Source organism: Candoia aspera, chromosome 7 (genome assembly GCF_035149785.1).
Source record: "Candoia aspera isolate rCanAsp1 chromosome 7, rCanAsp1.hap2, whole genome shotgun sequence".
NCBI lineage: Eukaryota > Metazoa > Chordata > Lepidosauria > Squamata > Boidae > Candoia > Candoia aspera.
Window position 1 is genome coordinate 21,477,026 of NC_086159.1, and position 25,179 is coordinate 21,502,204.

Genomic DNA, 25,179 nt, shown 5'->3' on the forward strand with positions numbered 1-25,179 from the left:
CATGAAAGCCAGCTGGGTGACTTTGGGCCAGTCACCCTCTCTCAGCCCAACTCACCTCACAGGGTTGTTCTGGGGAAAAGAGGAGGAGGAAGGAATAATAGGGATGTTCCCCGCCTTGAGTTATTTATAAAAATAATAAAGGCAGGCTGGAAAATCAATCAATAAATAAATAAAATAAGCTTTTGGAGGGGGGGTCTGAATGTGATGATGATGCTTTCCTGCTTTACACTGACTGTAATCCAGTCTCAGCTTAGTTTTCATGAATTTGTTTGTCCCCAAAGGAAGGGAGAATAACAATTCAGATGGCTATGGAAAGCCTTCAAAAACACTTGACCACCTCCATTTAAAAATAAATAGCAGGGCTAGGATGCAATTTTGCTTTCAGATAATCCCTGCCACACATGGTCACAGAGCAATTACCAGAATCAAAGTATCAATTCAGACCCAAGGGTAAGGTAGCTTCATAATTTCTTAACAATATATAGTAATCTGGCATAGATTATATACATAGTCAATATAGACAATTACCTAAAAACATTTACCTTGTTGTGTATGTATGCATGTGTGTGTGTGTGTATACATGTGTGTATTTTATCTTCACACTATATATACAGATGCACATAGAAAATGCCACTTTATTCTATTTTGATACATGCACCAATATGAACACTGCCAGAGCAGGTTGCTTAATGAGTAAGCCTTTACATTTGATCACAGGAATGGTAATATTTCAGCTCTGGCAGCTAATCTCTGAGCAGCTCTAGAGACCCAGTAAAATTGTCTCGGTGAATTATGACCTGGCAAAAATGCTAGTGTCCAGAATTGGGGAAAACTGGTGTGTATGTTTGTGGGTGGCAGAGAGAAGTCAGGCAGGAATATTAAAAAGGGGGGCTTTTAAAATGGGGGGAAAGATGCTTTAACTCTTGTTGTCCTTTAATCACATCCATAGGAAATTTAAAAAACCCAAAGCAAAGCACTGGTACTGAAATGATCAGTGAAGAGTCACTAAGTGACTCTATAGCCTAGTCTGATCCTTAAAATGTTGTAATAGATGCCCGCGGCTATTCTTCAAGGCAACAGATAAAGGATGAAAAAACAGCAAGGCAACTACACCCCTGCATTCTGTTGTGCACTGAAAGGGGTATTTTTGCTAGGAAGTGCAAGGAGAATCTTTGAGCCAAATTCAAAAATTACATTTACAGTGCAATCCTATGCAAATTTGGTCGGAAGGAAGCACTATGATTCCACACACACCCCCACTTTTTTTTTCCCTCTCCAGAGGAGCAAAACTTTGGCTTATGTGATGTGTATATACCTTAAAACCTGAGATCATACTCACAATTCAATGATTATTTTCTATAAAAATAACAGATATCAATTCCAGGATTTCTCTGGATATGTGCTTATTTTTACACTGTTAATGTTAACAGTTAAGTAAGTAGTTAATATTGTTACTGTTAAACGAGTATTTGAAAGTCTATGCAGAGTTCTTTTTCACGTTACTTAATTTATTGCACCCAACTATGCCAGCAAACCATTGATAAAATCAGAAAATTGCTTGAGGAGGAAAGGCACAATTCTAACCATCAACCTGATGGTGGGACCTGGAGGCATAGATAGGTTAGCCTTTCTGTATCTCATTCATTCATTCATTCTACAAATGTATTCACAGCCCATCTACAGGGGGACTCTGGGTGGTTTACAATAAAACCGGATTAAAATATAAAACCATTACATTACAAAATACCGTAAAAGTACAAATATAATAAAATCTACATGGCGAAAAGATCTTAATCAGTCCTTGAGCGTAATAGGCCCACATAATCACTTTTACGGTGCTAGCCATCCCCAGGTGTAATTATTCCCCTCCCATTCCAATCTTGCAGACCGAACCAGGTCTTTAATCTTTTGTGAAAGTCCAGGAGTGAGGGGGCCTGTCTCACCTCTGGGGGAAGGATGTTCCAAAGGGCGGGAGCTACAGCAGAGAAGGCACGCTTCCAAGACCCCTGCTAGATGAAATTCTTTTACCCTCCCTGCATGACCAGATGGTCATGTAATAGGGATGAGACAGTCCCTCAGATATCCTGGTCCCATGCCATGTAGGGCTTTAAAAATGATGACCAACAACTTGAATTGGACCTGGAAGCAAACTGGGACCCAGTGCAGCTCACGCAACAAAGGTGTTATGTGTGCAAATCTTGGGGCACCCAAGATTGTCCGCGTGGCCACATTCTGGACCAGCTGTAGCTTCCGGATATTCTTCAAGGGTAGCCCCATGTAGAAAGCATTACGGTAGTCTATATGGGAGATGACCAGGGCATGAGTGACTGTTCGGAGGGCCTCTTGGTCCAGGAAAGGGTGTAACTGGAGCACAACACTAAGTTGCGCAAAGGCCCTCCTGGCCATGACTGCCACCTGCTCTTCAAGCAGGAGTCGTGAGTCCAAGAGGACCCCCAAGTTATGCACCGGGTCTGTCTGGGGTAGTGCAACCCCATCCAGAACTAAAGATGACAAGTTCCTGGCACACGAGGTGCCATTAATCCACAGCCACTCCGTCTTACTAGGGTTCAGTCGAAGCCTGTTGTTCCCCATCCAGGTGCCCACAGCCCCCAGGCACTCGGAAAGGGTGGTCACAGCATCACTTACTTCACCCGGGATGGAGATGTATAATTGGGTATCATCTGCCTATTGATGATACCTCATCCCATGGTGATGGATGATCTCGCCCAGTGGTTTCATGTAGATGTTAAATAGGAGAGAAGAGAGAACTGAACCCTGCGGCACCCCACAAAGAAGGGGCTGTGGGGCCGATCTTTCCTCCCCTATCAACACCGATTGGGACCAGCCCTGGAGGAAGGAGGTGAACCAGCGCAAGACTACGCCGCCCACCCCCAACTCCCTGAGCCGACCCAAAAGGATACCATGGTCGATGGTATCAAAAGCCACTGAGAGATCAAGGAGAGCAAGGATGGATGCTCTGCCTCCATCCCTCTCCCGCCAGAGATCATCTGTAAGTGTGACCAATGCCATTTCTGTCTCATAACCAGGCCTGAAACCTGACTGAAAGGGGTCTAGATAATCCATTTCATCAGATCCTCTGGAGCTGCAACACCACCACCTTCTCGACCACCTTCACCAAAAAGGGGAGGTGGGAGACTGGGCGAAAATTGTCCAGTACGCTGGGATCCAGCAATGATTTCTTGAGGAGGGGGTGCACCAGCGCCTCTTCGAAGGCTGCTGGAAATACCCCCTCTCTCAAGGATGCATTGACCATCGCCTGGACCCAACCACATGTCCCCTCCCAAGCTGCCTTCACCAGGCAGGAGGGGCATGGATCTAATTGACAAGTGGTGGCATTTACAGTCCAGAGGATCCTGTCCACTTCCTCGGGCTCAACAGGATCAAACTGTTCCCAGATAACCAAGTAAGAACGTTCCCTGGGCATCTCCACAAATACAGCCTCACGCTCAAAGTCCAACTTGGAGCAAATCTGAGTGATTTTATCCTGCAGATGCCTAGAAAACTCAGCTCAGCCCTGAAGAAGGATCTCTAAGTCCCCTTTCCCCGAGAGGGATCGGGTAATCTTAAACAGGGCCGCCGGGCTGCCTTTTATAGAATACTATATCTGACCACTGATTTCCAATGAAACTTAATGAATTAAAAAATAATAATTTCCTTTGAAATTAGGATTTTGCATAAGCATGGATGTGTACACACACACACAAGCCTCTAGCACTCATTTACAATAACCCATTGATTTAACAAAGAAATTTAATTGCAAGCTAAACATGGAGAAAATAAAACTGTGGTCATTTACAGATGTTGCTACTGAATCCCAAGAAATGAAATTCTTGTTCATTATGACAATGAAGATCACATCCAGTCAAAGCCTGCGGTGGGTGGGTGGGAAGAAACATGATGACTTACAGCAGAGTGGGCCATTAACATTTTATATGCCTTTTATGCAACTCTTCAACTAAAAAGGCTTCTCTGTCTCAGAGAAATTGGTCTGTGATGAAATCACTGAAGCAATAAGGTCTGTTGCATTACTTTCATCTCAGAAACTCACTCCCATGTTTTATTTTGCTGCCTTGACTGCCTACAAGTAGATTTCAAATAATTCTGATTCATTTTCCCCACCCTGAACCATTTTTTAACTTATTCCTTCCCACTGTGTCCTGAAAGCAATCCAATGACTGTTTCCACTTCTTTTTGCAAAGCAGGGTTTAGCAATTGAGCACACACACAGGCACAGGTATTTTAAATGAATCCCCTGTTGCTTTAACGTAAGAATAATAATACAATTAAAAGGTTGATATCTTCTGAGGTCACTCAGCTTCAAGATTCCAGATCTTTTTTTTGATTGGTGATCTCAAAAAATCGTGAAAGGGTTTTTTGGAGAAGAATATTCTTCAACACAGATTGTGTCCACTGCCAAACCCTGCAGTGATGCCTTCTTCGTTTCAACATCTCTTGAACTGTGTCCAGAATATATCCCAAACTGGGTGTCTGTATCACCTTTGAGATTTCCAAATTTATCCAGCAACTGAAAAAGGATAAGGCACTGGGGAATGCTGATTCTGGCTAACTATGAAAGGCACATTCAGATTGGCCAATACTAGTATTGGCATCTTTGTTTACAAACATAGATTATTCCCTCCAACTTCCCAAGGATTGAATTCTATCAATTACTGTGCCCATTTATAAAAAAGAAGGTAAGATGTACCTGGCCAATTATCCGTAAAAAAATAAAACCATGTTTTTGCCAGCAGGCCTGGAGCGGGAAGGGGAATAGCCACTCCTGGGGAAGGCTAGCACCCTAGAATGGCCCTTTATACTCACAGACTGATAGAGAACCTTCAGTCATCTGGATTTTATCACATTTTTACTCTTATTGTTTATTTACATTTGTATTTATTGTATTTATAATTGTATTGAATTTTAACTTTGTTTTTATTGGAAACCGCTCAGAGTCCCTCCTTTGTGGGGGAGATGGGCGGTGATAAAATTTATAAATAAAATAAAATAAAATAAAATAAATAAATATAATTTCAAGTAAATAGCAGATTGTATGCCAGCCAGCTCTTTTAGAAATTAGACAACTGTTTAGGACAGGACAATGGCCTGCCCAAGAAGCAGGCTGGGTGTAAGGAAGGTTCAACACACAACCAGGTTTTGAATCATTTGATGGAAAGTTACTCCAACAACCTGTGGCACTCTCAAAGCCATTTTGGTTTAAAGGCAGCCTTTACTTGAAAATCGTGCTTTAAGTACCCTGATATGTTTCTAAATCCTTACTATGCTGTACTCTAATTTCTTTAGAGGAGTGCATGCAACTGTAATTATTAAAATTCTGGCTAAAATTGGTTTGCACCAACAGTTCTCTTCATTCTTTGATTCTTCAGGATTATTTTCATTCATCCTGGAAGAAAGCTATCAATTTGGACCTAAAACTCTATGGCCTCTCAGCACAACTTCTGGTTTTGCTGGGTCCAATGAAAGTATTTTTGCCCCTGCTACTTACTTAACAGTTTGTGTCAATCATATAGGAGAGCCTTTTCTTTGGCCAGACTCGATGCTTTCTTTTACCAAGGGACAATTCACATCACATTGCAGGAGGTGCTTTCCTCTTCCCCATCTGGAAGAATTAAGAGAGTCAAGCGTGTGCTCCTGTGATGTCCATTTTATTTGGCCTGGCACATAAATATAATAATCACGCTTCTATTTAATCACTTTGGTTGGTCAAATAGGGATAACATTCTTCTTTTACTAGCTGAAGTCTCCAATTTCTAGTAGGGTCATTACAGTTTGTTCCATAGTTATTGAGGTTCAGGGACCAATTCATTAGGTGTCTCATTTGTTTATATTTAAATTATCAACTAAACAGATAAAATATATACAGTAGAAACAAAATACAAGTAGTCCACGTTTAGCAACCACAACTGGGATCAGCAGCTGTGTCATTAAGTGAGGTAGTCACTACAAGGGAAATTGCTTTCCTTTTCCCCACTCCCCTACCCTTTGGAATGCTCACCCCAGTGCTGGAATAATTAGAAAGAAGGGAATTAATGTTTGTATTTACATTAATTGGAGAGAAAGGGATTACAAGACAGCAAGCAGGCACACAATGGGGAATACACATCAAAAGGAATGTGGTAGCATTGGAAACAGCAAGCACGCTCAGCAAACAGTCAGTGTATTCCCCATTGGGTGCCTGTTCACTCTCCTGTAATCCCTTCCTCTCTAATCTCTCTGCTCTGGGAGGTGGGGATGGGGGGAGAAAAAAATGGGTCAGGCACAGGAGAGATTGCCTAAAGAAATACCTTTTTTTGCCCCCACCCCCACCCCACTCACAGAGCAGAGAGATTGCTTAAACAAGCATGGGGGGATTAAAAAACAAAAACAAAAGAAGTGATCTCTGTAGGCAATCTCTCTTGTTCCTGACCCTTTTTTTCTTCTCCCCCCCCCCTCTCAGGGTGGAGAGATTGGAGAGGAAAGGATTACAAGAGAGTAAGCAGGCACCCAATGGGGAATACACCGGCTGTTTGCTGAGCATGCTTACAGTTGCCAGCACTACCACACTCCTTGTGATGTGTATTCCCCATTGGGTGCCTGCTTACTCTCTTGTAATTCCTTCCTCTCCAATCTCTCCACTCTGCAAGGGGAGAAAAAAAGAAAAACAACAGGACAGTCACAGGACAACTGTAATAGAGATCACATGACTGAGGGATGCTGTGAAGGTTGTAAATGAGGACAGTGGTTGTAAAGTTATTTTTTCAACACCGTCGTAACTTTGAATGGTTGCTGAATGAGGCAGTTGGTAAGCAAGTTCTATCTGTGTATAAAAATACAGATTTATATATTTTACATACATATTGATTTAACCTATAGTAAGTTCATTTATTTCAGTTTTTGTTTAAGTATTTACCATGCTTTACTTCTATTATGTCTGATATGTTCACCTTTCAGTCTTTGACCAAAAATAATTATAAAAAGCCTTTCTTCAGGATCTGTATAAATCATTGTAGAACAATTACCACCTTGTCCCACTTTGTCTGCAAGTTGCAGCAGTATTTTATGCAAGATGGAGGGATACGTCTCTGTTCAGCAACTTGATTACATGAACTTGTTGCTCAAATACATTGGTAGGGATTGATAGAGGAAAGAGTAGGCACAACAGGTCCACCAAATAATAAGATTGGAAGGTTTGCAAACAATTATATTAAAAAGTATGTCCTGATGAGCTTCAAGATAATGGACAATCTAATCCCTTCAGTGGACAATCTTTCTGATGGCCAAAGGCTGCACTTTACAATTTTGGAGGGGCTAAGGGATGCGGTGGTGCTGCGGGTTAAACTGCTGAGCTGCTGAGCTTGCCGATCAGAAGGTCGGCGGTTCGAATCTGCGTGACGGGGTGAGCTCCCGTTGCTAGTCCCAGCTCCTGCCAACCTAGCAGTTCGAAAACATGCAAATGTGAGTAGATTAATAGGTACCGCTTCGGCGGGCAGGTAACGGCGTTCCGTTTAGTCATGCTGGCCACATGACCACAGAAGTGTCTACGGACAAACGCCGGCTCTTCGACTTTGAAACGGAGATGAGCAGCGCCCCCTAGAGTCGGACACGACTGGACTTAATGTCAAGGGAAACCTTTACCTTTACCGAAGGGCTTAAATTGGTAGTATCAATATCACGCTTTGGTGGGTTGGGCTTCCGGAGGGAGATTTTTTATTTGTTTTTAAACTTAGATAAGCCTGTTTTATGGTTTACACTTCAGTTTTCAAGTCTTCCAAACAAAAAAGTGAGTTTTCAGAATTGTTTTTGACAAATCCACACTGATACCTGGTTATTATTACATTATGTTCAAGGTGCTTTATAATCTAGTCTTGAATCTTCCCAGGTATCAGTGTCAGACAGGCTGGTCTCTATTTCCCTGGATCCTTCCTCTTCATGTTTTAAAGACAAAGAAAACATTTTCTCCCCTCCAATCATTCAGCAACTCATTAGTTTTCCAGGATTTCTCACAGATAAATTTCAGCTGGACCATCAACAAGTTCCTTCAGTACCTAGAATGCAATTCATTTAGCCTGGGAGACTTAAACTCATTCAAAATAAAGAGGTATTCTCTGCCTACTTTTCTATCAGTTTCATGCTTCAATATTTTCTCTTCATCACTGCCCGGTGGAACATTCACTTGTTTGTTGGAGAAGGCTGAACTTAAATAGGAGCTGGTAACTGCCTTGTTGTTGTTATCTGTAGTATTTTCCATCTTCAATGAACAGCTGGTACATTCTTTCCCTTTCCTTTTGAATATCTACTAAAGCACTCTTTGGAGATCTGGCCACATTGGCTTCTTCTGCTTTCCTCCATTCCCCTGCTCCCACAAATGGTTTGCAATTGTGCCTCTTGTCTTCTTAAGCTATTTTTCCACATAAATGCCATGCAACCATATTTATCATTGTTGTTGTTGTTTATTCGTTTAGTCGCTTCCGACTCTTCGTGACTTCATGGACCAGCCCACGCCAGAGCTTCCTGTCGGTCGTCAACACCCCCAGCTCCCCCAGGGACGAGTCCGTCACCTCTAGAATATCATCCATCCATCTTGCCCTTGGTCGGCCCCTCTTCCTTTTGCCTTCCACTCTCCCTAGCATCAGCATCTTCTCCAGGGTGTCCTGTCTTCTCATGATGTGGCCAAAGTATTTCAGTTTGGCCTTTAATATCATTCCCTCAAGTGAGCAGTCTGGCTTTATTTCCTGGAGGATGGACAGGTTGGATCTTCTTGCAGTCCAAGGCACTCTCAGAATTTTCCTCCAACACCACAGTTCAAAAGCATCGATCCTCCTTCGCTCAGCCTTCCTTATGGTCCAGCTCTTGCAGCCATATGTTACTACAGGGAACACCATTGCTTTAACTATGCGGGCCTTTGTTGTCAGTGTGATGTCTCTGCTCTTAACTATTTTATCAAGATTTGTCATTGCTCTTCTTCCAAGGATTAAGCGTCTTCTGATTTCCTGACTGCAGTCAGCATCTGCAGTAATCTTTGCACCTAGGAATACAAAGTCTTTCACTGCTTCTACATTTTCTCCCTCTATTTGCCAGTTATCAATCAAGCTGGTTGCCATAATCTTGGTTTTTTTGAGGTTTAGCTGCAAACCAGCTTTTGCACTTTCTTCTTTCACCTTCATCATAAGGCTCCTCAGTTCCTCTTCACTTTCAGCCATCAAGGTGGTATCATCTGCATATCTGAGATTGTTAATGTTTCTTCCAGAGATTTTAACTCCAGCCTTGGATTCCTCAAGGCCAGCTTGTCGCATGATGTGTTCTGCATACAAGTTGAATAGGTAGGGTGAGAGTATACAGCCCTGCCATACTCCTTTCCCAATCTTAAACCAGTCCGTTGTTCCGTGGTCTGTTCTTACTGTTGCTACTTGGTCGTTATACAGATTCTTCATGAGGCAAACAAGATGACTTGGTATCCCCATACCACTAAGAACTTGCCACAATTTGTTATGGTCCACACAGTCAAAGGCTTTAGAATAGTCAATAAAACAGAAATAGATGTTTTTCTGAAACTCCCTGGCTTTTTCCATTATCCAGCGGATATTGGCAATTTGGTCTCTAGTTCCTCTGCCTTTTCTAAACCCAGCTTGTACATCTGGCAATTCTCGCTCCATGAACTGCTGAAGTCTACCTTGCAGGATCTTGAGCATTACCTTACTGGCATGTGAAATGAGTGCCACTGTTCGATAGTTTGAACATTCTTTAGTGTTTCCCTTTTTTGGTATGGGGATATAAGTTGATTTTTTCCAGTCTGATGGCCATTCTTGTGTTTTCCAAATTTGCTGGCATATAGCATGCATTACCTTGACAGCATCATCTTGCAAGATTTTGAACAGTTCAGCTGGGATGCCATCGTCTCCTGTTGCCTTGTTATTAGCAATGCTTCTTAAGGCCCACTCAACCTCACTCTTCAGGATGTCTGGCTCTAGCTCACCGACCACACCGTCAAAGCTATCCCCGATATTGTTATCCTTCCTATACAGGTTTTCTGTATATTCTTGCCACCTTTTCTTGATCTCTTCTTCTTCTGTTAGGTCCTTGCCATCTTTGTTTTTGATCACACCCATTTTTGCCTGGAATTTACCTCCAATGTTTCTAATTTTCTGGAAGAGGTCTCTTGTCCTTCCTATTCTATTGTCTTCTTCCACTTCCACGCATTGCTTGTTTAAAAATAATTCCTTATCTCTTCTGGCTAACCTCTGGAATTTTGCATTTAATTGGGCATATCTCCCCCTATCACTGTTGCCTTTTGCTTTCCTTCTTTCTTGGGCTACTTCTAGTGTCTCAGCAGACAGCCATTTTGCCTTCTTGGTTTTCTCTTTCTTTGGGATGTATTTTGTTGCCGCCTCCTGAACAATGCTGCCAACTTCTGTCCAGAGTTCTTCCGGGACCCTATCTACTAAGTCCAGTCCCTTAAATCTATTCTTCACCTCCACTGCATATTCCTTAGGAATATTAGTGAGCTCATATCTAGCTGATCTGTGGGTCTTCCCTAATCTCTTTAGTCTGATCCTAAATTGTGCAAGAAGAAGTTCGTGATCTGAACTACAGTCAGCTCCAGGCCTTGTTTTTTCCGACTGTACAGATGTCCGCCACCTTTGGCTGCAAAGGATGTAATCAATCTGATTTCGGTGTTGTCCATCTGGTGAAGTCCATGTATAAAGCCGTCTCTTAGGTTGTTGGAAGAGAGTGTTTGTTATGCAGAGTGAATTGTCTTGGCAAAATTCTATCAGCCTGTGTCCTGCTTCGTTTTGTTCTCCCAGGCCATACTTACCTGTAATTCGAGGTGTCATTTGACTGCCCACCTTAGCATTCCAGTCTCCTGTGATGAAAATAACATCTCTTTTAGGCGTGTAGTCCAGTAGGTGCTGCAGATCCTCATAGAACTGCTCTACTTCAGCTTCTTCAGCATTTGTGGTTGGGGCGTATATTTGGATCACTGTGATGTTAGATGGCTTGCCCTGAATTCGAATTGAGATCATTCTGTCGTTTTTTGGGTTGTATCCAAGCACTGCTTTAGCCACTTTACTATTAATTATGAAGGCTACTCCATTTCTTCTGTGGTCCTCTTGTCCGCAGTAGTAGATCTGGTGGTCATTTGATGTGAAGTGGCCCATTCCAGTCCATTTCAGTTCACTGATGCCCAGAATGTCTATCTTTAATCTTGACATCTCACCAATAACCACATCCAATTTGCCCTGGCTCATAGATCTTACATTCCAGGTTCCAATGGTGTGTTGATCCTTAGAACATCGAATTCGCCATTCACCACCAGCACCGTCGGCCGCTAGCCGTCCTTCCGGCTTTGAGCTAGCTGCATCATCACGTCTGGGGCTAGTTGAGCTCATCCTCTGTTCCTCCCCAGTAGCATTTTGACCATCTTCCGACCTGGGGGTCTCATCTTCCGATGGTATACCGACATATCTCTGGTTGTACTGATCCATTTAGTTTTCACGGCAAGAATACTGAGGTGGGTTGCCATTACCTTCCCCAGGGATCGCATTTAGTCTGACCTCTCTGTCATGACCTTCCCGTCTTGGGTGGCCCTTCACGGTTTAGCTCATGGCATCATTGAGGTGCTCAAGCTCCAGCACCACAACAAGGTAACGATCCTTTGCTGAAGTATTTATCATTGCTCTGAATTTATTAAACAAAATTGTCTGAAGTTCAAAATATACATTTGACTACATTCAGCTTTAGTTTCCCTTAACATCAAGAACATCAAGATCATTACATTATCACTTCTCTTCAATGTTCTGCTGCTTATACTTTTTCAGCCAGGTCTTCACTATTGGTTAGTACCCAGTCAAAAATAGTTGATCCCTTTATGCCTTCCTCCGCCTCTTTCTAAGGACAAAGTTGCCAGCAAGACAAGTCAGGAATTTCCTGCAATGACCATACTTGGCAGAATGGCTGTGGGTTTTTCAGCCTCTTGGCTGAAATATTGGGAATTTTCCATCTCTAATCTTGGATGGGGTAGCACTTACCCATTTGAGAGTGGTGCACAATCTGGTGGTCTTCTTGGACTCAGAGCATCTGCTCAGAGAGGAAGTGGCAGCTGCTGTCAAGGGGACCTTTGCGTAGATACATCTAGTGAGCCTGTTCTGCCTGTTCCTGGATTGGAAGGCCCTTCAGATGGTCACTCATGCCCTAGTCACTTCAAGAATGCACTACTGTAATGTGTTCTACATGGGGTTGCCCTTGAAGACCACTCAGAAGGTACAGCTGATCCAGAATGCAGTGATGTAGGCAGTAATGGGCATGCCACAGTATGTCCATGAAAAACCACTGCTCTGTGAGCTGCACTGGCTTCTGGATGCAATTCAAGGTGTTGGTTACTACCTAGAAAGCACCTCATGGCATAATGCCTGGCTATCTGAGGAATCATGTAAATCCAATAGTAGCTGTCCAACATATACAGAGTTGGCCTGTTCCAGGTTTTGTTAATACACAATGTCATCCGATGGGACCAGGAAGTGGGTCTTCCCTTCCCTGTCACCATGCGTGCCTTCTGGAATAGTATTCCCCCAGAGATTCAAAGGGCTCCCACCCTGATGATATTCCACCCTGATGATATTCAAAAAGTCACTGAAAACCTGGCTATTCTCCCATGCTCTGGATGGGTGCTTAGGCTCTGTAGAATCTTATTTGTTAAGAATTTGTCTTCTTCCAGATTTGCATGCTCATTCACTTTATTATTAATGTTCTCCTGCTTTTAGACTGTAAGCTGCCCACAATCTTGAGCTACTGGGAAACCTCTAAATGGTATTAATAAACAAAACATCATGTGAAATGTTCTTCATAATCCCACTTCTTTCTATGGTAGGAATCACTTTATCTGAAAGCCTTATTTCAGGGTTTTTAATCTCCAACCCCCACAAGATTCAGTTTAAAGGCCTCTAAATCAAACTTGCCATGCTTCAGCCAAATACATCTTACCAATCCTTGGGAGAACTGAAATCTGCCTGTCACTGATTTATGCTATACTGATGGGTACTGTAAGTGGGATCACTTTTCACAAGCTCATGGGATGCAATTAAATGCTTAATGCATTCAAAGTACTCTTGCTTTCAAAGAACTTAATGTATGCTACCAATGGGTTATGGGCTCTTCTCAAAGCAACGTTTGGATAGTATTTAGTTTTTAATGAGTATAAAATAGCAACTTATAAGTAAAGTAGTATTTAAGCCTTATTCCTAGACTGATTTCTATTTTTAGCACAACTGTAGTAAAGCAGAGGCAACACACATCAACACAAGAAGCTCATCAAAGGTGAAAGCTATTGCTGGCTTTCTTTCTTCTCTTCCATCAGAATAATGAAAAGAAAAGTGCGAACTGCTATTCAGTTATTCTGACAGCTTCACAACAAAACCACAATCACTTTCAGCCTTGCTCATTTTTCCCATGATTAGTGAAACCAAGTGAAAGTATGAAATGGAGCAGTACACTTCTACAACAAACCAACTCCTGAAAACAGGAGGGCAACAATATTCCCAGTCCTATCAAATTGTGCAAAATGGAACAGCTCTCAGATCTAGCTTCCTCACTACATGGCATAAGCTGTGTAAGGAGAAGGCAACCCCGAAAGGCTGCAGATTCCACATTACTGTATGTAGCAATAAAGCTCTTATGATGCAGGGGAAGCTTGGTCTGAAAATATGAACTAGATCAGGTCCAGGCAATCTCTGCGCCGACATTTAATTGGAGGAGCACAAAAGGTAAGGCCTTATACAAAACAGGTGAGGCTATGTCACTTATGGGTGACATGTATACAGGTATACAGATACAGGATGATCCATGTATCTTGGCTCTGTTTTACCTGTATTGTACCTATTTTAGGATTTACATACAGTTTTGCTTATTTATTTATTTATAGAATTTATATGGCTGCCCATCTCAATTTTGTGACTCTAGGTAGTTCACAATAAAAAGAAGATATAATAAAATGAAGAAGAAATAATAAAACATAAAAAGAAGAAATGATAAAACAAAATCACATTAATGATGGGAATATTTTGGGGACATTTTCCATCTCAAAATAGAATCAATCAATAAAAAGGCAGGACACGGTTCTATCATTTTTCAGCAATTGCCAAAATTTTGTGATGTGGTTAGATGTTCTTTTTTTCCTGGTTACAAATATCAATATTAGATTTATACTGTAAATTTATACCATTAAATAACAAATAGACCACATAAAAGTGTGAATGTTCTCTTTCTATATCAAATGTACCTACTGAAAAATCTGGGCTAATAATTTAGTGACACAACTAGTTTTTTAAGATGCAACAGACTTCCTTATTCATAAAGAACCTGATACCTTATCTTGAGATCATTTTTGAAAGATATTATCCTCAATCTATTGCATAACAGCCTTGCAAACTCTAGACCTGGGATCACAAAAGTTTAGCTTCACCAGCTTGCATTCTGAGAAATAAGCATTTTATGACCTTCCATTTATGAACAAACAATGGCAGCCACATTGTAAGAGTACTTTTGATAGTCCTCAGCAAGTCAAAAAGCACCTGTCCTAAGCATTCTTGAACATTCCCACTTCTCCAACTCTTACCTTCTGCCGCTGCTGTAAGTTGCTCATGGTATCTGGTTGAAATTCAAGTTTGTCAGTGCGGCAAAGTTTCCAGTATAAAATTATGATTATCAGCAGCACCACAGCTATAGGGACTGCAACACCAACAATAATCCAAAGATTGTTCTGTGATTCTGGAGGAGATTCTTTGACTTGGTCCACAGCTGTCAAAGGAATTGGGAAAAAGTTAGAATTTAGCCTATAACCACAGTAAATGTACCAAATTCTAGCAGTGTTTAACCATAGTGTTAAACCATAACTTCTGAAATATACTTATCAGACAGACATGAACACTGGTGTTATCCTGATGTGTTGGAGAACTCCTAGTGAGATAAATATACTGAGGTCAAAAACAAGGTCAGCAGCTACCCAGAGTTTGTGACTACCCACTGCAATCTCACCTCATCTATTCTTACATTCAGTAAACTGGTAAGAATTACATAAGAAGATGAATGCAGAGATGGGTGAATATGACTATCAAATTGGGGAAAAAGAACTGAGCTTCTCCCTTTAATATCTGAACCTCTGTAATGCAGCTTCCGCTGTTGAATCACAGATAACATACCTTAAATACCCACTGCTGGGGCAGGATAGTGGAAGAGAGCTATCATCTTTCGTTTCATGCTTATGAGCTTCCTACTGCAACTGAAAAGACCACTGTGAACCACAGAATGTAGGACTAGATGTATTCTTGGCCAAATCCAACGAAGTTTTTCTTATAGTTGTCTGTTCTTATACTGTCTTATACTTTCCTCAAACCTGGCTTTCCAGCAGATGTCTGGACTTCAAATCTTAAAATCCTCAGCAAAGTCAGGTTGGAGAAGCTTGCCGTAACAACACAAGAACATGCCTAGCACTCAGCTTGTAGTTTGGGTGTATTGGCAGTATGCCATATTTGTATAGGTGAGAAGTTTTCTGAAACCCATTGCCTCCAAATGGGTTGGGGTTACAACTCCCAGAATTCCTAGCCCTCAGTTGGCTGAAATATATTGGGACTAGAATCCACAGACTTCTAGGACTGTACAAACAAGAAAAAAAGTATGCTCAATCAAGATATAATCAATTGCATGAAAAGAGTTGGAGGAGGGAATTTCTATCTGAAATTTTTGGCAGCTTCTACAACAGGATTTAAATTTGACTGCTTGTTGCAGAGTGTACTTCAGAATGCCATCTCAATGGTTTAATCTCTCATCGTGCTGAAGAATTTGTTCAAAGTGAAATTCATCAATATCAAATAATCAAATTACATGAATTTGTTAAACAATCAAACTTGTTATATAAATATTAACACATTGTAAGACTGACAGCGACCTTTAGAACTATGAGCAAGATAAATATTGCAATATCTTAATTATAAAAAGCTTAGAGGTTTGTTATTCTTCATAACTGCTCATACAAATGGAGGACTTATAAAAGCTACAAACCACACCAACTAATACTTAATGATTTATACAACAACGTATGTTGATAAATTGTAATCTTGCAGAAAATTTGTTAGTGTCTCTAAAGAAAAATGAAGCTAGCTATAAATACCCCACCTCCATATAATATGTACTGGTATAATATGTGCTGGCATTCAGTGCTAGATGCATAACACTCTTTCTCCCCTTCATTATCCAGAAAAGTTGTGATTTCCTAAATATCTACATGTAAGACACAGAACAGAATTACAGGAAAATGAGTCCTCTTCAATCATGCTAATAACAGAAATATTCTGTTTCTGGGAGTCAGTCAAAGTAGTTGCAATGGCTGCAGGCCAAAAAAGTCTTGACGGTCCTTGTAAAGTCTAAGCTATCTGAATTGGGTTTCTCCAATTTTTTCATGCAACTTTTTGATTCATTAAGAAAGATTATATACAAAAAAGGCATACATTAGAGAAAGTACTTGCTCAGCGTGCATACATCATGGGAAGACATGTACAAACATTTTTATGAGTTTTCCTGCAGACTTATCAGGAAAGATAGAAGAAATCTATGCTAAAAATGGTGATGGTACACCTCTGAGTTGCCCATATTTATTGGGATCCCAATGTAAACTAGATTTATTGGCCAAACTAGACAAGTTGCTAAAAGGTCTAGTCAGATTTCCTGTATGTTCTGTTCTTGTTGTTTTGCTCAGAATCAATGTGTTATAGTGATTATAGCACTTTTCCCAACCTGCTGGACTACAGTTCCCATTATTCCAGTTTCTGAAGGGCATCTTTTGGGGGAAAGCTGGTTTAGAGAATTTAGTTAAGCTTGGGAGACCTAATTTCTGCTGGGAAGCTAGTCATGACTATGGAGGAGTTACTGCCTATCAATCTAACGATCATTACAGAGCTATTGTGAGGATCAGATTAAACAGAAGAAGAAACTGTATCTCCTATCATGAACTTCTGGAAGAAAGGATGGTATCCACCTGCAATAATCTTCCCATAAAGCAGGCGTGGGAGGCTAGATTCAGTTCAGGGGCAAATCCAAGCCAACTCACCCAGCTGGCAGGGTGACATTAGCAAATGCTGCTTAATGAAATAACAGCACCAATAATGTCCTCTCCTCAACCCACCCCTGACATTATTAGTTTTTTCTTGCTGGAGGAGTAGCAGACGCAGAGAAGAACAGCTTGTTTGGCACATGCCTTTCTTCCAGTGGGGAAGATCCCTTCTGGAGGAGCCAGCAGAAGACACCCCATACCTTCCTAGATCAGAGAAATTGCAGGACAGCTTCTCACAACCCTGGTGGTTTTGCCCATGTCCTCCCTTTCTCCCCCAAGAACCCTGCAGGAAATATGCGGTTATCTTCCCAAAGGAAGCTTCTTGATTAAAAGAAGAACAAGGTCAGAACAAATATGCAGGGAGCATTTTCCTTAATCTAGCCAAACACTTTAAATCAGCGTTTCTTAACCAGCATGCTGGCTGGGGAATTCTGGGAGTTAGTCCACACATCTTAAAGTTGCCAAGGTTAAGAAACACTACTTTAAATGTCATTAAACACTTCAAAGGTTGGAAATCCTGAGTCATCCAGTACAGTCCACACATCCCTAGTGTTTAAAGTCATTTTTAATTTGCACATGGCTCAGCTTCACAGTGTTGCATATGCCTCCTCTTTTTTTTTTTTTTTTGTATTGCCATATTCACAACTTTGGAGTGAAATAATATCAGATAATAATTTAACACAGAGAAATAGAACACTTGTTAAACCTTAAAAACCAACCAATCTATTATGGCATAATACAATTCATGATGACATAATACATTCGTTAATCTTCAACATGCTGCAAAACATTTGGAGGTGGGGGGAGGATTGCTGCAAGAAATTTAGGTGGCCCTGTCTCTAGAAAGCATTGATTAAACAGTTACCATAGTGAGCAATTAACCACATAGGGAGCTGTTATGTAACACTTCTGTGCGTTGTGAGGAGAATATTACAGTTCCACATAGTCCAGGGAAACAGAGGCGTTAAAATTCTCTACATCATAAAAGTTAACACATAGGCACACACATAAGTAGTTCTCCATGTGGCTGTATGCATAATTTGTTTTCTTGAACATGCTGCAAGGATTACTTATCATTGTATTTCTTAGGAGACTCACGCTGAGCCACTGGACCTTGAATGCGATAACCCAGGATGATGGCAGCCTTCTGGATATCCACCCTATTAATCAGATCTGATGCCTTCACAGCACTCAGCCTTTCTCCATCTTGATCTTCCACAAAATAGACCAGCATAATGGGACTGTCGGCTTCCTCTAAGCGTGACAAATTCACCATCTGAAAAGGCACAACAATCTCAATTAAAAATCATGCACTACACTAGAAATTCCAGTCTTAATAGTTGATATTATGGACTGCTGAAAGTGTGAGGACTCCATTTTCATTATTTTTTGCCATCCCATTCTTTTTGGGTCATTGTCTATTTGAGTGATAGCTATTGGCTGCGTTTGAATGTCTAGCAAAAAGGTCCACAAAAAAACACAGACATTTTTTGGACTGGTAGGGTTTGGGAATTTTGGAACATATTGTGAATGCTGTAACAAAATGGATACCAAGGGAGGAGATTATCCATTCATAAAAATACAGGAAATATTACCAGTTTTACTAGAAAGTATGTGCACACTCCCAATCACTGCTTACGTTTTTCTTTTTTATAGGCAGGTGAATGTGCCTTCAAACAGAATGTTGGTTTATAATCACCCACAATTCTTATTTTTTGTTTGGGACCCCAAAGTCTTGGTCAAAAATAAAGATGATAAAAACTGATGTGTAACTTTGCAGCATCCCAAGTTTCCATTCTTTGAATTAAAAATATGAAAATCAGGTGAGGCAGTGAGCCCAAAGGGCAGTAAAAATTGCTGTCCACAGGCACACTGGAGCCACTTTGAGGATTCAGTGCTTAGTATGATGTAAATGAGTCTTAGCAAATCTTGGGCTTCTACCTTGTCTCCTTCTCCAGCATGGTTGGGCAGAAGACCTGGGCACTCTTGCTTCCATTTTCATTTCACTACTTAGCTTTGCTATTTATTTGATTCATATCCCACCTTTTGTTTTATCCAACAGACCAACTTCAATTAATATTAAGTATGGTTTGTTTGAAACAAGCTTACCTGAAACTACTGTTTTAAAGTTGGAGTCCCTAATTTATTACCTAAGACACCAAAGTGACCACACAAACCTTCCTCGATGCCCAGTTGGTTCCACATGACTTTTAATTTTATAGTCCACCCAGAGTCTTTTGAGCTAGATAGGGTATAAACACCACAAATGTAGGGGGAAAAAAAGAAATACATATTTTAATACTCTTTAACAAACAACCCAAAAGCTAGTATGCTTCAGAGCAAAGCTCCAGACTTCATAATCATCTTTATTTCCAAGAATACCTGTGAATAGGTATATTTATACAATACAGTACTTATATAATAAGAGTGGATTGCTGCACCTCAGTGCTTTTTATGGAAGACACTCACTTGCTAAGGGAAACAAAATAGACAGTTGTAAAAGGCTGGCAGTGGTAGTAGAATGCAACATCCTGTTTCAGATCTTCCAACTCCCTCTCCATCTGCTAGCAAAACTACAAGGATGTTGCTGTAAAAAACCTACTTTCTGGTTTAAACGAATTACTCTCTCTTATACTCAAATGTGGCCAATATTCAAATGAGGACACTAGATTTATTGAATCAAGTAGAATCAAAAATTAATGGTAGTTTCTGATTGTGACTTATTTCAATAAGCTACAGTTTAAACAGATCACAGTTCCTGGTTCTGATGCAGTAATAAACTGCAATTACTTTAAGCCTGGAAATGGTTGCTTCCAGTCTCCTTCATGCTGTCATAGCAGTAGAGAAGGGAAGAGGTGAACAGGGTCATTCACAGAAAATTAAACTATCATCATTGTGTTTACACCAGGCCAATGACAGACAATTACCCAGGTAATACATAAAACACAAGATAATAACAGAAGAATATATAGAAAATTGGTTAAAATTCAGAAAGAAAGAACATTCATCTGTTTCTCAGCCAGGTTTTCCTAAGATGCTCAAGGCAAATTACTAACAAATCTAATATAAAATCAACAGTCAAGAAAACAAATAATCTAAAATCACAACTCAGAAATGGAAATTCAAACTTTGAAGACGAAATAAATTGAGAGGAGCTTTAAAAAACATCAGTTTCATCAACATGGAAATATTTGCAAATAAGTAGTTATGAATACTCCTTACACGTCCAAATGCACACATTAAAGTTAAATATGAAAGATGGTTTGTGCTCCAAGACTGATATCTTAAAACCACCTGCTCACCGTTTTGCATACATCAAGGAACCCAGGGGAAAAACTGGAAACACTTCCACTCTCCAAACCTTTGGTTCCCTCCCCACTGTTTTTCATCCTCTCTGTTCCATGGCTTAGGGGGAAAATTGGAAAAAATATGACATTTTTCTAAAGTATCTTGCTAACTGTTATAGCTTTTGGGATTATCGGCTTCCTGTTCATGGAACCATTCACTTATTCTGTTTTCTGATAGATGTGACTGTAGGTGACAATGTGCTAAAGAGAAAAATAATCCTGACATCATCTTACTATCTTTGGAGAATGAGAGGAGTTGAGAATAACAGGAGAGAAAGCCAAAGAAAAACAAGCAAAAATTTCATTTACTGAACACTAAAAAAAGAACAACATGAAAGTGAACCCCTACTCAGTCTAATTAATTCAAATTCTGCTTATGCAAGCCACAGTTAATGCTAGATAGGGCACCCTGGTTTAAGCCCCAGCAAACAAAAAGCAGCACAAATGAAATTCGAAGCCTTTGGGGCATGAGAAAGGTGAAAAAGAGATGGTGGTGACAATTTACTCCAAAAGTTACTATTATTGATGTCTTTCCCAAATTAAGCTTCACTATCATTTTCTTTGAAATACCTGCACAACGTTCTTCCCAGCAAAAGTTGCTCTTCTCCATATCCGCCCTCGGCCCACCGCCTCATTCAATAACTGGGCTAGCTTTCGCTCCATTTCAGCCTGAAAAACTTGCTCTTCAGCTTTCTGGTTGACAACTCCCAGAACAACTAAGTTGAAATAAACATTCAGATAGAAAATATATATTTTTAAAAGGTGCTTGAATTTTCACCTTGAAATCATAGGCAAACCAAACATTTCTTGTCACTGGAATAATACTCAAAATGGTAAGGAGATGATGTTATTTTGGAAATGGCAACTATATCATCGCTAACTGTTACACCATGAAGTACTTCATGATTTATTAAGAATCTGGTTGTCAAAAAGATTCACGTATAGATTTTAACATAATAATTTAGAGAATGGGAAATCGTGCCACCAGATGTCGATGCCTAGAGCATCTCCAGAAGACAACTGCAATCCTCATACTAAATGATTTTTAACACAGCTGAAATTTTATAAGACTGCTCTCATGAGAGCCAGGGATTCTCACCTGAAATCTCATGAAATTTCAGATTCTAAAGTGAGTTCATGGGAGTACATTTACTGAAATTTTTCATAATGTGACCATCATATGAGATACTGGCCATTTTAAAAGTATTTGTATTTTCCAGCACCAATGCCTTCTTGTACAGTATCATCAGTTGATGGCTAGTGTCTGAAAGGTTTGCCAACTCCCATTGTAGAACTTTAAGTTCACTGAGTAAAGGGCATCAAAAATTAGAAAACAGGGCTAGCCAAACCACTTTTTGTGTGCGTGTACATGCAGGCCCTCAAGTCAGTCTTCATTCCTGGCAACTTTGGACTAGTCCCTGCAGATTTCTTGGCAAGGTTTTTCCAAAGGGGGTTGCCATTGCGTTCTTCCTAGGGCTGAGAGAGAGTGACTGGCCCAAAATCACCCAGCTGGCTTAGTTCCCAAGGCAGGACTAGAACTCACCCAGTTTGAGCCTGGTACCTTAACCACTACACCAAACCGGCTCTCAGACAAACCACTTTTTTTTTTAATCCGTTCAATCATGTCCAATTCTCAGAGACTGCCTGGACAGGTCCCTGCAGTTTTCTTGGAAGGTTTTTTAGAAGTGGTTTGCCATTGCCTCCTTCCTAGGGCTGAGAGAAAGTGACTGGCCCAAGGCCACCTAGCAGGCTTTGTGCCTAAGGCAGGACCAGAACTCACGGTCTCCCCGTTTCTAGCCTGATGCCTTAACCACTATACCAAACTGGCTCTCAGAGAAACCACTAGAAAATAATAAATCATCCTTTTACTTCCCATACCTTTTCCCCAAAAAATCCGGTTTTCACACTTACAAGGTATTTTCTCCATTGATCCTTACTGATCCCTTAACTTTGGATCTAAGAATTACATCATGGAATTATGAAATAACCTCTGCAACAGAGATTCTCTCTTGGGCGTGGGGACGTTTAAATTTACCTGCCCCTCCATAAATATTTTCCATTTTTATGACAGTACTTTTTTTTGTTTCTCTCAATGCAAACCTGTAGGGACATTTGCAATGTCTTCCTTCCAAGTTATTATTTTAAACCACAAAATCATCAAAGTGTTTAGTGCAAAACTGGGGCATTGCCAAATGTACTTCAACCCTACTAATACTTCCTTGAATATTTGTTCATAATCAGAAACTCTCCCAGTAAATGAAAGGAATGATTCATTACTCAGAACTAATATATAATTCAGTTACATAAATGTAGATCTGCTACATGCTGAAAAAGAATGTTTTTATGCTCATGTATTTCACTAGGCATTTTGCATATGGGAAGGGATGTTCTTAACCAAAAAGGGAAGCAAAAATTATTCATGTCATTTTGAGTATGGAGCTATGCATTTCAAAGAACAAAGGGCTGCTTGCTGTATTCAGTTTCTCCCTCTGTAATGATTTGGCAGCACTCATCCTGTATCCTGACATTTATGATGATCTATTTCCTCAACCCCACACAGTAGCAGGCTGTCAAAGCTTCATCCATGGTACAGAAAGTATTGTCTGTTCTAGACATCATTTTATCTTCTGGAAATTCAGGAGTTTGGAGTGGAACAGTGAAGAACAAAGCTCAGAAAATTAAACTGCTTTTAGTACAGATACCAAAGAAGCTGAACTAACAAAGATCACCAACGACAGAATCTGGAATCAAGTCATATTTATATCCAACCCAAAGCTTAAATGTTATGTCTCTTCCTCCCGCTCTTGTGTGGTTATGGACTTCTTCACTTTTTTGGCCTTGGATGTGGAAAGCAACTGAACAATATTTTGATTATAGTCCTTTCTGATCAAAGACTCCTTGCTTCCAGCCTTGGCATCTTCAGCTCTCCTGTCAGTATGGAGTAAAGTGCAGAAATATACACTGTGTACACTGTGACTTCACATAATTACATATTACAGAGAAGAGTGAGCATCTCCAACTAGGCTAAAGTATCTGGCAATGGTCCAATAGCAAGTACTAAATGCTATGCCTCACAGACAGTTGTATCTTCCATATTTGGATGTTAAATCATTGTCTGGGCTGGAAAAGGTAGAAATTATAATAATCTGTACTGAGAAATAATTCAATTGACAAAGTTCAGGAGAAATTTTCTGTTCTAGGAAATTAAAACACACTTCTTGTGCATTGAGCATTCTTTGAGCATTCTTTCACTCTATCACTTTGCTCTATGAAAGGGGTTTCAGAATTAGACAAACCATTGAACTAGACTCAGAAAATGGTACAAGCTAATAGGTTATCAATTCTAACAGCCATTGTGCTATTCCACCTAGGGGCAAACATTATTCCCTTGGCCACTGGTCAGTAAAAGAGGAAGAATTAGCATAGGGGACAAGTGGAAAACAGAGATCATTGTTGGAATCTTAGATGATCACTTTTGCATCAAGGTCAAGGTAAGTAGAGACTTTGGCCATTGCTATTCATATCTGCAGCTACCATTTGAAAAACATAAATAAACATTAATTATATATTCTTTTTATTACTCTGGTAATAGCATGTTGTGAAATTATTCAGTTTTATAATACATACCTGTTCTTACCCAGGAAGATTTCATCAAGTGAGATGTATTCAGTTGAGGGTAATAAATAGCTGGAAAAAAACAAACAAACAAATGTGAGAAGAGGTAAAGAAATACATATAAAAAGAAGACTCAGAGAGGCAACAAACTAGAATCAAGAGAGCATTTTATAATACATAGTAAAACAGTGAAATAACTTGGCCATGGTCCTAGGGAAAATCAATTGACCAAGATAATAATTACTGCCAGTTTTATGTTCTGACCATTAAACTAAATTAATTAAAATCCCACAGAGCTATTATATGCTTTCATATTAGGAAAGACCGGAGAGGGGAAGAAATTGTATAAAATTAAGAAGTTGCATATTTTATTTGCAGAATGGCTAAGCTTCCTATCTAGATAAATACAGTGGCTTCCTGAACATACTATTCTCTGGAAACTGGTATGTTGATGTGTAAACCTGCATTAAACAACAATAGCATCTGGTTCAAAATGTAAAATTCTATGATGAAATAATATATTCTTTATTCCCTTTTTTTTTGTCTAAAATTAATCTTACTACTTTACTTCTCTTCCCAAATGGAACCCAGTGTTGGACTGCCAATGTAATATAGTGGTAAAGGTGCTGTTGGGACGGAAGAGGCCCACCTTCAAGTCTCCCTTTCTCTCAACCTTCATGAAGTTATTCTTGAAGGATAAAATGAAAGAAGAGTGCTATGTCCATCACAGTTCCTAGGCAGAGCTGTGCACCTAGCTGTGCCTCCTTGTTAGGATGAGGATCGCACTTGGTTTTTGAGTGTATGCTGTGAGTTAGGGCCAAGAATTAGATAGGGCCAGGACCCAAACTAAATTTAATTTAATTTATATGCAATTAAAAGTAATTAAATAAACTTTGGTGACTGTTATCATGGTCAACAACTAGTTCACAACTAAAATAAAGCAGAAGAACAAGATAATATAAGAAACACTAAACAGATATCTCACAGCCCCCAAATGGCATACAGAGGCACACCATTTACCACTGTATAGGTAATATCAAGATATAGATCAGTTAATAAATAATGTGGTTAGGCTCCCAGCCTAGAATTCTCTAGAGAACA

The 25,179-nt window shown here is 40.1% G+C and overlaps 1 protein-coding gene across 3 annotated transcripts in view; it reads right to left on the reverse strand.

Moving 5' to 3' along the window:
* Positions 1-25,179, reverse strand: part of KIAA1549 (KIAA1549 ortholog) — a 141,220-nt gene that overhangs the window by 25,230 nt on the left and 90,811 nt on the right. For all 3 annotated transcript variants that reach the window (XM_063308374.1, XM_063308373.1, XM_063308375.1), the window contains exons 7-10: positions 24,091-24,150; positions 21,034-21,179; positions 18,215-18,392; positions 14,627-14,808 (exon numbers count right to left, since the gene is read on the reverse strand). In XM_063308374.1, coding sequence (XP_063164444.1) covers positions 14,627-14,808; positions 18,215-18,392; positions 21,034-21,179; positions 24,091-24,150 — 566 coding nt within the window. The remainder of the gene's footprint in view (positions 1-14,626; positions 14,809-18,214; positions 18,393-21,033; positions 21,180-24,090; positions 24,151-25,179) is intronic.